General features: G+C 38.7%; 1 protein-coding gene across 7 annotated transcripts in view; it reads right to left on the bottom strand.

Annotated features, from left to right (window-relative positions):
- Window positions 1–14307, bottom strand: part of Elavl2 (ELAV like RNA binding protein 2) — a 68114-nt gene that overhangs the window by 32236 nt on the left and 21571 nt on the right. For all 7 annotated transcript variants that reach the window (XM_076843372.1, XM_076843373.1, XM_076843376.1 and 4 more), the window contains one exon: window positions 4027–4130. In XM_076843372.1, coding sequence (XP_076699487.1) covers window positions 4027–4130 — 104 coding nt within the window. The remainder of the gene's footprint in view (window positions 1–4026; window positions 4131–14307) is intronic.

The following is a 14307-nucleotide window of genomic DNA, read 5'->3' as shown; positions in this document are numbered from 1 at the left end:
ATGCTAGGACTTCTCCCCATTTAGGAAAAAAGTGTTCCGTAGGAAAAGAGAATAACTATATTGAGATTTTTAACCTACTAGTGACACTCTTGAAATAATTCCAACATGGGCATATTAAGTTTTCTAATTTCTAATCCACGCTTTCTAAAAGCAAAGACTGTTTGAATCATATTAAGCTCCAAATTCTAATCTAGCATCTAGCAGACTCAAGAAAAAAATGGAAGTAGTAGTCTGGTTAAAAGAATTTACCACAAAAGGGTTACCAAGGCAAAAACTAGAAGACAAATGGAACTTTGCACATAAAATATCAAACAGAAAACCCACCAATAAAAAGGTATGTTCTGGCAGTTCCTAAGTGGTAGGCCTCAGCTTTGCTGTCACAAATTATCTGCCATTGTGCTATGACACACACACCTATAATCCTAGCAACTTAAGAAGCTGAGGGGAGAAGAAGGCAAGTGGAAGCCAGCCTGGATGACTTAGAAAAATCCGGTTTCAAAACAGAAAGAGCTGAGGATGTAGCTCAGTGGTAGAATCCCGTGGGGGTTTAATCCCCAGTACAAACCCACAACCAATCCTTTCCTAAATCTCATCTGGAGATGACCTAATAGAGCTGAAGTGGGTCCTGCAACCTGTATTTCTCTCACTGCCCCTGTGATTATCGTATAACCAAGTCTGGGAACAACTGCTTTAGGATCACACAGTACCTGAAGGACTTTGCTCAACTCATTGCAGAAACAGCAAGTACGTGTCATTTATTCAACATCCCATCTATTTCCCGAAGCCCTACTGTGCTGATGCTGTTAGGAAGCCCCAGGAGAAACTGCTAAATAAACCACCGTTCACAGCACTTGATTCACTATTTCAATATTCCAATAACCAGGAATTTTACCAAAGTCATACTAACTGTTTAAGTGGTATTTCTTGTGTCTAATTCTAAACTCAAGAGGTACACAAACACTTATATACTGATAAATAAAAATAAGCTGCTACTTTCTGAAATAATGCATGGTGCTATGGGTGAAAGTTTTGATGTAGGTATCAGAAGACAAATATTTGAGTCAGTTTTGTGCCTGGTGTTTTAAGAGTACCATGGTCTTTACTCTTATTGGGGGCAGAAAATAATGCTTATACCTAAATCACAACATGATTCCAAAACTTCTGTGGCTCCTCATGGAAAAAAAAAAAAAAATACCAAGAAGGGACCCAGCATGAGTTGGAACAACTCAGCAAGGCAGCAGCTGCAGGTGGGACTTCTGATGGGCTCCAAAAGATGGACAGCTGCAACTCAACCAAAAATGAATGAAAAAGGGTGCACCAGGAAGTGGGAGCCCCAAGAGCATACACACAGAGACTGGGAAGAGAGCCACTTGCAAGGGAAGAGTTAGTGTTACTACATTGGAGAACAGCAACGGCACTGGCGACAAGTCCCCAAAACTGAGCCAAATGATGTGGTGAAACAAGAACGTGACAGAATTCCTTCTGAGGAGTAACTAGAGGAAAGTGGTATTTTTTAAGATTAGCCCGACAGCCATCATCAGGATGGACGAGAGAAGAGAAAAAGAGACTAACTTATGAAACAGCATCCCCAGGACTGGAAAGAAATACAGCTTGCAAAAGGTACTTATAGCTGTGAACACTAAAAAAATCTGTCTCAAGACCTTTGCAGTAATACACAGGACCTGTCTAATTCAAACTAAGGGGAAAAATGAAAAGAAAAAAAAACAGGCAAAATTGGTGATATAGACTTTTGGAAAGTGGTCTGCTTTGCCTCTCAGTGAAATCTGGGCCAAATTGAGGATACCAGCTGTTATCTGATATTTTTACAGGAACCAAATGGGGGTGGGGAAAGTAGTAGCCTGCTGCTCACCCATCACCCCACACGCATTTCAGAAAATCAGAAGAGGAATAGCAGATGTCACAGTATAAAAGCCACAAGGCATTACTGTCCTTTCTACCACATTTTCAGCCCAAGCAGTTGGGCTCTGAAGAAAGAAGTCTGGATCATGGACAGTAAGTAAGCAGCTGTCATCAATGATCTCTTGAAAACCTTGGGCATTTCTCTTAGGGGGATCAGTTTCCTCTGCATTTCTACCTTATTCTGAATCATCACAGCAGTTGGGATATATGCAAAAGAACTAAAAATGAAATGAGGATGACTTGTCTGGAGTGCAGAAAAGGGTGTTTCCTGGGCACAGCCATTTCAACCATACTTCCCAGGCTTGTCTAAACCACATCTCAGGTCCTCAGCCTAAGACACACCGATATCCAGGACTCCTGCTAATTTAAGCTGGGGAAGGGGATACCTGCACAGATATGCAGGAAAGAGAGTAGACAAAACAGTCTATAGACAACTAGATGCTGGATGTCCTTCATATATATATACACATATATACACACACACACACACACACACACACATATATCATATATAATGCTTGGTTATTACTTATTAGTATTAAAAGATTAATATCTTGACACAAAAAATACAAAAGGTGTGAACAATTCATAAAAAGCAATTTAGATTTTAACGAAATTCAAAGGAAACTTAAGTCTTTATTATCTTTGTATTAAAAATCTAATTTTCCTTCAAATTTTGATAACATAGTAACTAGTTCATTTTCTGCCTTAAGGGTAAAATCTTTTTCTTCATTAAAAAAAGTCCAAGGAACACACAGAATTCTTGGACACCTTACATTTGAGTGTATTTGGGAGCCACCATGAAGTTTTCTTCAGCGAAAACACAGCTGACGGGACTATTTTTTTTTATGGGCCAATAAATATAAAGTAAAAGATGTCAAAACCACCCAGGGTTAACAAATTACCTTAACTGACAATTCTAAAAGAAGTAACTTTTAAGCACAAAGATGACACTACATTTCCAGATACCTGAAAAAATGAGCACAGATCTTCTAGACAAGTCTCTAAGCAAGATGAATGCCACAGTCAGCCTTGACTAACTTCCCCTCACCACTTCAGGCTATAGTGTGAGCTGATTTCTTAAATCACTGGTAGAAAACAGGTTCCAACTTGAGTCAATTGATAGAGGTTGTCTGGAACACTATTTTGAAAAATATTTGGGAGCCACATCTAGACTCAATGAGAAAGAGTGTCATGATTGATTGGCAATGTCTACACTGGGCAGGAGAGTAAATTGACGTTATGGGTTCTAACAATTTGCTAGAAGCAACATCACTTGTATTTTCTAAAGGAAAAGAAATCTATACTATAAACTAGATCAACTTCTTATCCAGAGAGAATCCACATAAGAATTTCAAAAACACACTAAAGCAGAGAAATATCCACAAAATTATTTACTGTATGTCTTGAAAATAAAAATATAAGAGGAAAAAATAGCCCATGTGTCAGGTAAGCTTTCTAATCACCTTCCTCAAAGCAAGCTGAATGTGCTAGAACACAGTTAGATCACAGCCCAACCACCAAATCCAGAATGCTACCTGTTTTTGCATGACCGGTGATCTAAGAATGTTCTTTACATTTTTTAACTTGGGGAAAAAACTTTGTGAAACACAAATATAAATTCAAGTTTCAGTGTCCATAAAGTTTTCCTAGATACAGCCACATACATTCATTTATGTAGTGTCTATAGTTACTTTCATGATTCCAGGGCAGAGACTGTGAAAATTCTAGGACAAGAAATTGTGACAGAAGCGGCACTTGCATGCAAACCCTTTATAGAACACAACTACCAATCCCTGCACTCAGGACAAGTCTAAGGATTCTTCAAGTCATCTGGCAAGTAATACTCTTGAGGCAAGGAGATTTAATTCAGTAGGCTTCATGAAGTACTTATATAGCCACTCGGGCCTTGGCTAATATGTGACTACAATCACATATAGTATTCATTAATAAAGTTTCCCCATTGTGCTACAAACAAAAATGTTCTACTGTCTCCCAGAAAAGTGTTTGTATGGGCCCAAAATAAATACAGGAAAGGACTATGAGTAAACCTTAATTTTTCAAACTTCTGTTCTACAAGCAGATTTAAAAGAACTTTAAACATACTTTTATTGTTTTGGTTTGAAGTCTCAATCCATTCAGGGTGTTGATAGCTTTCTCTGCATCCTTGGGGTCAATGTAGTTCACAAAGCCATATCCCAAGCTCTGCCCTGATGGAAGGGAAGGGGAAAAAGGCACACATTAGTTCTACACCACTGACACAGAACTTTCACTCTGCCATAGGGTCTAATCATTAACACCAGCATGTTTTCTCAAAGGAACTCTCCATCCTTCTTACAGAATTATACGTGTAGTCTTTCTTCATCTCCTGTCTACTGTATTTGCAGTTGAAATATCAGAACTCTTCAAGCAGTGCCATTTAAAACAAACAAACAACAACAACAAAAAAAAAACCCGCACACATCCCGGGGGAGTTCCACCCGTACACAGGGCCTGCCTAAGCCTGAGCGCCCTAGCAGGGAGGCAACATTCAGCTTCAGCAAACAGGTGCAAATCGTTGTGGAACTACTGAGAAGGTGTAACCAGCAAGACCTCTTCAGCTTCTGTTTCCTTATCCATAAAATGTGAAGACAGTAAACAAACATCAACCAAGAATATGCCAGCATGCTGTAGTAAATTGCACCTGGGCACATTTAACAAGTATAATTATTTCAGAGTCTAGAACAGTAAAGACTGTGTGTGTATGTGGTGGCACATGCCACATTTCAGTCAAGGATAGACTAACATATGAGATGGTGGTCCCATAAGATTCTAACAGAGGCCAGACATGGTGGCACATGCCTGTAATCTCAGTAGCTGGGGAGGCTGAGGCAGGAGGATGGCAAGTTCAAAGCCAGCCTCAACAACTTAGTGAGGCCCTAAGCAACTCAGTGAGACCCAGTCTCCAAATAAAATATATAAAAGGGCTAGAGATGTGGCTCAGTAGTTGAGCTCCTCTAGGTTCAATCCTGGAAACAACAACAAAAAGTTTCTAAGAGTTGAAAATCTCTATCACCTAGTGACATAGTGTTATAGCTATGAAAACAGCATAGCACAATGCATTACTCATGTTTGTGCTGATGCTGGTGTAAACCAACTTACTGCACTACCATTCACAAAAGTACAGTACAATGATGTACAGTGCATAATACTTGACAACGATAATAAACTATGTTAACAATCTCAGCATTTCCTATGTGTTTAATCGTTATTTTAGAGCATACAGCTATTTATTAAAATAAACAGTTTCTTACACAACAGTGGTTTCACTGAGGACATACTAACCGACAAGAACAGGTGAAAAGGAGAATAAAGCATAAACAGAAACAAGACATTGACAGTAGGAACTACTTCAAAGCAAGTCGTCGTTCTTCACCCCATCATTTGGGTCCTCTCGCCTCTGGCTCAATGATGCCCCAACTTGCAAAAAAATGGGAGGCATCAAACATGCGTAAGCCACATCACTCCCAAAGTCTCAATATTCACCTTAGGCAAAGTTTCTCAGTTTAAAAAGGTGTGAAGCAGTATACAGGTGACAAACATGGGAGTAAGGAAAGGTTAGACAATTAACAATTCCTAGAAAGTACAAACACTTTTATTAAATACTATTTTTGCATTAGTTGAATAGTAAAGCAAAGGTTTTCTCCTTATTGGAGCACTTGTAGTCCAAGTAGCTATGAAGATGGGTATTTAGGACAGCTTTTTTATCAAAATGTATTTTCTTCGTGTTTTTCAAAAAGAATGAGGAGGACTGGAGTTGTGGCTCAGTGGCAGAGAGCTTGGCTAGCATGCATGAGGCACTGGGTTCGGTCCTCAGCACCACATAAGAAAAAAAAAATAAAGGTATTGCGTCCATCTACAACTATAAAAAGAAATTATTAAAAAAAAACCCTCAAAGTTTTTCCCAATATCAAAAAAAAAAAAAAAGTGAGGAGGGAGAAAGTTAAAAACTCAGCTCATTTTGTTTCCTTTGCAATAAAACTCAGAAGTTTTATTTCACTCACAGGTCTTTAAAAAAAAAAAAGGCTCAAGTTAAACTATTGTATTTTCAAGCATGCAGGTTTTTTTGCCAATTTGACAGTTCATTTGTCTACTGAATGCAGGGATCCCTCTTATGAAATGTGTTGCAGTTCCACTGTCAGTGAACAAGATTCAAATTGGCAGAACACAACAAACTCTCAAGGAACCAACTAACGATGGAATGAATATGGGCTTTGGAGAGAGATGCACCCGAGTTCTGATCTCAACTCACCCATTTACCAATTGTGTGACTTTGAAAAAGCTACTTAAGCTCTCTGAACCACAGTTTCCTAATCTCTAAAATGAGGATAATAATTCCTACCAAATTAGGCACTTAGGTGGTGAGGATGATACTCAACATTAATGTCAATCACCCTATCAAAAATTAGTATGAAGAAAATTTATCTATTACATGTTAAAGAGTTTTAAGTGTACTAACAAAGTTTAATTGGGAAGGTGCTATAAATATAATGGGAAAAGGAAGAGGCAAGACAAACATCACAATTGCGTAGTTTTGTCTCACTGCTCTTCTATGACAAAATAAACCAAATTATCCACTGTACCGCATAAAGAGTCCAATTCTTCTACCTACTGACATTACCCTTCCACCCACGTTGTAGCTCCTTCTAATCACAGTGCATTCTCAACCTCAGCTGCACACTGGAATCATCCAGAACACCCTGAAAAGCAAAATGATGCCTGAATCCCACAGTCAGAGATTCTCATTTTAGTATTCTATTATGAAGTATGGGAACCAACTTTTTAAATTAAAATCTTGGTGATTCTACTGTACAACAATGTTGAGAACTAGCAGCTATAGGGGGCTTCTGGAAATCCTAAGAGGGACTCAATACTGAAGATGGTCTGGGCATGTGAAGTGACTGTACAGAGAAGGCCACCTTTCACCAGCTGCCCCCCTTTTATTAAGGGGGTAAGTGGGCACTTTACCACTGATCTACATTCCCAGTACTTTATTTTGAGACAGGATCTTGCTAAGTTGCTTAGGGCCTCGCTAAGTTGCTGAAGCTGGCCTCAATCTTGTGATTCTCCCGTCTCAGCCACAGGACTCACAAGAATTACATGCGTGTACAACTGCATCCAGCTACCAGTTGCGTTTTTAAGATCTATATGGATGTTTTTTTCCTAAACCCTTCATGTTATGAATTACTTAGGAAACTGTTCACTGGCCTCCTAAGGTCAGTATGGGGCACAGCGGTGCCTGGTGGGGCTGGATCACTGTATAAAATGAAAAACCGTTTTGTACTCACTTTGCTACCTTCCAGGCTGGCCTTAGAGTCTTTCCACTTAGCAAAGCTACAGGTATCAAAGATTTGTTAAATGACACAATGAGAAGCTTAATGATACTATTTATTTAGCCAAATGTATTACTTTAAATACCCACTGCCACAGAGTCCATCCATGAATGTGTCTTTGACTTGACTCACACAATTATGGCTAGGAAACAAATCAAATGTCTACAACCTATAATCTGACTATATCGAACAAATATTTGTCATCAAATAACCTCTCCTTCTCGTAAGAATTTTCTAATTTGACTAATGGTATTATTAGTAAAAGTGCCATCCATCAATTAGAATGTGTTCAAAGGAAGCAAAATTTTACTATTATCCTACGCAAAATAACATGAAAGAGGCTATCTACTGCTAAAAGGCTGCACTCTAAGTCCACTGTTGGCATATTAAATTAAAATGTTGGCATATAAACGCAAGGAAGTTTTGAACTTTATAGATTTTCGTTTTAAGTCAGCCAAAGTCAGCAAATATTTATTAGATGCCTAAAATATCCAAAATCATCACAGACAGTACTCTCCCCATTCTCACCTTTCAGCTACATATAATTTGCTGTTTAGTAGTAGTCTCACATTAATGATGTTTGATATTCAGAAAAAGGTAAAAATTATACCTAAAGCTTGGCAAGGTCAATTTGTTTCTATGATTCAAAAAGGAAAAGCATAAAGTTGTGATGTCAGACCTTGTAACCCAGGACTATCAAATGCTGTGTTCTCCCCTGAATCTAAAGTACTTTCAACATGCCTGTAATGCCACCAAGCATCTTCTTACAAAAAAAAAAAAAAAAAAAAAAATACTGGTTGCCCAGAATCTCAAGTTTCTGTGTATTTTTGTGCAAATACCAGTTTCACTATATATGAATTTCCAAGCCCACTTTTCATTCTTTTGACACACACAAACACACACACCCCAAAAATATATTACGGGGTTGGGTGTCATGCAGGGTACCAGGGACTGAATTCAGAGGCACTTAACCACTAAGTCACATCCCCAGCCCTTTAGAGACCTGATTCTTACTGAGTTGCTTAGGACCTCACTAAGTTGCTGACGCTGGCTTTGAACTCTCAATCCTCCTACCTCACCCTCCCAAGCAGCTGGGATTATAGGCATGCACCATCACATCAAGCAATAAATTATATCTTATTTGTAAAACATTTCTGGTTATAAATGAATGCAGATCTTTAAAAAACTAATAGTAGTATCAAAATGAAACACCAAGGAAAAAAACACTTAGCCAGAATCCTCTTTCCCACTCTCCTGTTCATCTGTTATCCATCATCATGAGCCACCAGGGAAAGCTTGGAAACCAAGTGCCATTGATCCATATCATCCAAATCTATTTTTCAACTCACTCTGAATTTAGAATGTGCATATTGATAATCCTAAAACCAAGAAACACTTCTTTAAAAATTTTATAAACCTCTACATTTAAATTCCAAATATAACCATCATGGAAACCAACATGACTTAAAAGAAAATTCTGACTAAAATGACAAAGCTATGGCTCTTCCAAAAAAGAGCTTTAAGACAAATAAATCTTATCTTTAGAAGAAAAAAAAAATCTCCCTAGAAACTGAACATCAAGAACAGGGTCAACACCACTTGTCCCAGGCTAGCCTCACAAACCACCTGTGCTCGCTTGATCTCAAGGATACTGCAGCCACTAACCCAAGGCCTAGAGAACTCTTCCATGGAGGAAGCTATTTGAAGAATAATACGACCTCTGACTTTTGACAGGCTCTCAAATGCATGTCACAGGAAAAGAATCCCTTTTTCACAAAAGATAGGGGAAAACAATTTTTTTTTAAATGCCCCTGGCGAGGAGAGCTGTTACAATGAACACGTTGCTTAGAATCACAGTCAAGTGAACACAGTCCCTCAACACCCCTCAGGCCTCTGAAAGGGTCTGAGGACCATCATGAGCTACACAGGGTCAGAGCACGCAAGCAAAACAAGAAGGGAATCTGTTCAGTGACACGGTGCTACTGTGGGAAACACAGCAAATGCCAATTTATCCCAAACTGTGCGTAATTCAAAGCATTGGCCATTCCCTTGCCACCTACATTGCTTTTAATAGCACACTTTAATTAAAAATTTAATTGCATATTTTAATTAAAAACACACAATCTTCTGGACCTGTTTCATTCAAAGGTCACTTTATTTAGTCTTTTCTATTTAAAATTACTACCAATGTTCAGAATATCAAATTACCCCCTCTGGTCTAAAGCTAAAGGCAATAGATTGTCATAATTCTTGATTATAAACCTGGCACATTAACTTTATTCAACCAATATTAAATGAGGTGCTTCTGAACATGAAATTGTGGGAAAAAGCTACCCTACATATTTCTCACCTGCATTAAGCATCCATCTATTCAAGGATTATGGGAGGCCTACTCTTTGCTAGACCCTGAGGACTCAAGAAGCTCCTCATCATAAAAGTTTGCAATGTGAGACAGGGAGGCAAATGAACAAATTCTCCAGAGCAACAGTGAAAGTTAAAGAATAAGGGGAAATAAGAAACGAGAGATGCAAGTGGGGAGTAGAAGGAGGGGCAGGGCTGCTATTAAAATATCATGATCAGAGATTTGAAGGAAGCAGCCCATAGACTAACCACCAAGGTGTGCAAGCAGACATCCTTCAAAGTTCTACCATGCAGCTATCAACGTTCCGCCAGTTCAACCAGTAGAAGGTGCTTCTCCTCTGCCATTAACATCCCTTCTCATCTACTATTCTGACTGGATTACTGTTCACTATCCCAAGCAATCAATCACCCCTTCCCTAAGCTCCTAGTAACTCTAAAACCAGCCATCCTCCATTATATAATTTCTGGGTGACCTTCCTAAAACACAACTCTGACCTTGCTCTGGCCTCCAGTCATTGCAGGCTTCTTGCTTACTTCCAATCTTAGTTCAGCTTCCACTAAACCTGCACCCTAAAGTACACTTTCAGTTCCCAGTGCCTGGAACAGATATCCAGAGCTGGCCAACTGTCACATGTCCTATGAGACTTTTTCTGAGACCCTTTCCTGCCATAACTTGTCCTATTCAAGTGTACACTCTTTAATACTTCTCCCTAGTCCTCTCACGGCCCCTGATTGCAACTTTTACTATGTATGTGTAGTGACTTAATCTGGATGTCGCCCACCCCACTGGACTGCTGAGCAAGGGCAGGCTGAGCCCAGTTCCTGACAAAGGCAGCTCTAGCATGTACTTTATTAAGTCAATGTTCAGTGACTGAATAAATGAAAGGAGAATGAACAAATGGAAGAAACAGCAGCACCTGCCTTCCAGGAGCTTATGGTTTAGGACAGAGTTGCCCCTATAAATATGTTCCCTGTGTCCCTACATAGGTGGATTAGAGTACAGGTGGAGAGACAAGATGCTAAAATGTTACAGTATTCTGTCTTCTTAAGGGAGTGATATTTTTTTTAGATAGTTCATGTAAAATTTTTCATATAAAATTTTTCTATAAATACTGTTAAAATGAAATCTCAATTTTGAAAAATAATGTCATCTAGAGTAATTTGATAGATTTACATAAATCTGTTTCACAAATCTGTAAGTATGAATTATGGGATGTCAGCATATAATTTTGTTGAAAGTGCTTTTTCACTAATATAATTAAGTCTGCCGAGACTATTCATGCACAAGTCAAATAAAATGCAGAGTGAATTCTGTAAAAACCTGGTAGTTGAATCAACAATAAAAGGTGACTACACTGATTGATGTGTATCTATTATTTCATTTAGAGCAGTAGTAATGTTTTATGAAATAAAAGAATAAAAGCAGCATGAATCTTTTTTTTAAATTCCAGTTATCAGAAACAGGTCACCTATGGTCCTGTGTGTCAAGCAAGACTCTTGCAACCTGAGGTCCAATAATACTTGGGGGAAAAAATAATGAAAAGATCTGCTGTCTCCAAACACAACCCCCATATAAAGCTGTACACCTTAACAACAAAAAAGGGGCAAATAGCTTGCTTTGGGTAAATTCTGATTTCTGAAGAAAAAATTTTTATGTTTTTAACAAAGATCTAATTCTCTCATTGTAACATCCTTCTTTCCTCCTCCCCCAAACACACAATAAAGTTACAAATATGCTGTCATTTTTCAGATGGACTTTCTGTTCCTGGGCACCCATTTTGTATGTCTGTTCAGACAGGCTGTGCACCGTAACTCTGGCACCAGAGCAGTGTGCTCCAGACTTTACCAAGGAGCTTTCTTAATAGTTCGGATCTGATATACAGCAAAACATGTGCGTACCACACAACAGGGGAAAGGTCTGAGAGAATCTTTACAAGAACAGAGGGATGCAATCCTCTGTAGTCAGGTTTCCTCTCCAAATTTTAATTCTGACTTAGCTGGAGTCTCCTCCAATGCAGAATGCCAGATGCCCTGGGTCCTTCCATTTAAACACTCAACCAGCTCAGGGTCACATTAAACACTTCCTCCTTGCTGCCCTCTAATAAGTAAGATCAAATGGTGAGGTAGAAGACTGGCAAGCTCCTATTACTACAGTGCACACCAGCCTCTCTGAATGCTGGGAGCATTTTTACCAGCTTCCCAAAGGACATTAGTGAGGATTATCACAAGGATACAGAACTCAACCTAGAGACTCACATAATACAGAAAACAGATGGCTCACTCAAAGACTCATCTTCTACCCCTATGCTAACAAAGCTGGCCTCAGACTGAAGGACCTAATATTTTCAAATGGTATTCAGAATGTCAGATACATGGAAGAGTTTAAATTGTAACTTTTCTGCTGAAATAAGAGTCGTAAATAGTGGTCATTTGGTAAATTACCTAAGCACCCTGGTTCTAGAGGGAGCAGTTATGTCCTCAACACCACGGCACTTTCACTTCAAGTTCATTTTAATGGCCATATCTGTCCCCTGATTATGCAACTGGTAAAGTTCTATTTCCTATAGTTCCAGTCCCAGTAATTATGAATTTGCTGGCAATGCAGTGTGACCTTGCTTAAGTTGGCAAAACTGTGGGTTCTTAATATATCACGTTTCCAGACAACATTAAGAACTCCCACACAATTCAGTCTTAGGCTATCGAGAACAGAAACAGCATATTAAATTCTCTAAATTCTCATCAAGTATTGCACTGGGTACTAAGATGTCTTACATCCAAGCAGGAAGATTATGAAAAATTATCTTTGCAGGAAGTAAGAAAATAAACCAACTCCTTTTGGTACATATGTCTTAGGATCAGACTCTTGACTCAGAGCAGATTCTCTAGCTTGAAAGGGCGTGAAGTGGCGGAGCATCCCAGCACCAAAACCAAAGCCAGGTCTTTTTACTTATTAAGTGGTTGTTCAAAAAGAAAAATCAGCAGTTCTACTTTCAGACACTGCTGCCACCATGATGCAAGCAAAAGCCAAAAAGCTGGCAGGTAGCCAGAAAAACCCTACAGTTCAAAGAAAGTTAGGACACCAACAATTCCAGGCTGATGCACAATCTACTTTCAGTTAAAGGTCTGGGCCCACCTACAATGTTCTCACTTGTTTGTTGATCATAATGAATGATCATAATGTTGATCCAGACCCCATCACCACCACAAACTTTTTATCTGCTTTATCCTGTGCTTACTTGAAAGGCAATGGAGTTGTTCAAGTAAATATCATTTGGGATGAGGGCAAAGAATTAGTATTCCTCAAAATAGTACTGTGTCAAGAGGGAAACCAGTTAACAAATGTGGTAGTAAAAAGGGCATCTGCTGTTGCCTGCACTACCAGCTGGTGTCGATCTTCATATGGGCACGTGCACACATTCAGAGGGACCAGCGAGCAGTCCATTAAACAGCAGCACAGGCTCCGTGTGTTTCTTTCTCTCTGTAAAACATCATTTTTTTGGTGTTTTTTTTTTTTTAATGAAGATATTCCAAGGAAAAAAAACATTTAAAGATCCTAAGCACTATAATTAGCTCGGTGCCCTTTTTTGAAATTATACCAGAGTCTCACAAACCCCTATACAGAGGTCCCTCTCTTGTCCAGAAGAATGGGAAACATTAGATTACATAAAACCCACCAGGTCCACATGATAAAGAATTTTTGTTAGAGATCAATTTTCTTCTTAAATATATATGTTGTTGTTACTTTTACCCCAAATATTTCTCATCCAAAAGTTAAAGGTTCAACAGCCCAAATTTTCCAGTATGGAAAAGGTCAGTAAGTTTGTGAGGAAAAGTGCATTCCCAATGTCCCATACGCACTTCTCTAGCTGGCTGAAAGCAAAATACTGCTACTTAACACTTCTATCAAGCAAATCGTGATCCTTATAATACATATATTTCATTCTAACAGAGCTGAGTAAATATATATGTACCTACTTTACAGATATAAATCTAGAAGTTCAGAGACACTAATAAACTTGCTCAAAGACACAAAGCTAGCTAGTAAATGGCAGAGAGGTTTCAAAGCCAGATCTGAACTTTCCAAACTTGGTCTTCCCAGTGTACACTGCATTGCCTTTGACCAAGCTTGGGAATTAGTTTGAGGCAGAGTCCTGTGCATCTAAAGATCACAATTTTCTAATCAGAATACTTATAATCTTCAAATAAACCTGCATATTATTTCTTGTTCACTGTCATATAATCAACTGAAACTTCATAGTTCCTTCTTAATCCACGAAGAGACCACATATGAAAGAAAAATACCTTTTGAAAGAAATATTTTCCTGCAGGAGAGCAGACCATTTAAGCCCTCAAAACATATTCATCATTACAAAACAGATACATGGGAAATAACTGCATTATAACAAGATTCATTTAAAATGGGTCTTGATTTACATACTCCTTTTCCAAAAACTCAGAAAGTAATTCTTATGGCTAAAGCCAAACATGTTCCACTACTGCCAAAACTGTCTCCCACACAAGACACTTCTCTCCTCAGCAGATTGCAGTAAAATGCTTTCATACGCATAGTATGGTTTCCTAGCTGTAGAAAAGAAGGTGGGATCAATACCACATGGTCCCTGCCCTCTAAGATGATCAGAAATGTAAACAAGGG

The sequence above is a fragment of the Callospermophilus lateralis genome, chromosome 2 (genome assembly GCF_048772815.1).
Source record: "Callospermophilus lateralis isolate mCalLat2 chromosome 2, mCalLat2.hap1, whole genome shotgun sequence".
Taxonomy (NCBI): domain Eukaryota; kingdom Metazoa; phylum Chordata; class Mammalia; order Rodentia; family Sciuridae; genus Callospermophilus; species Callospermophilus lateralis.
The sequence above is the reverse complement of the archived record's forward strand: the minus strand, read 5'-3'. Positions and strand labels throughout refer to the sequence as shown.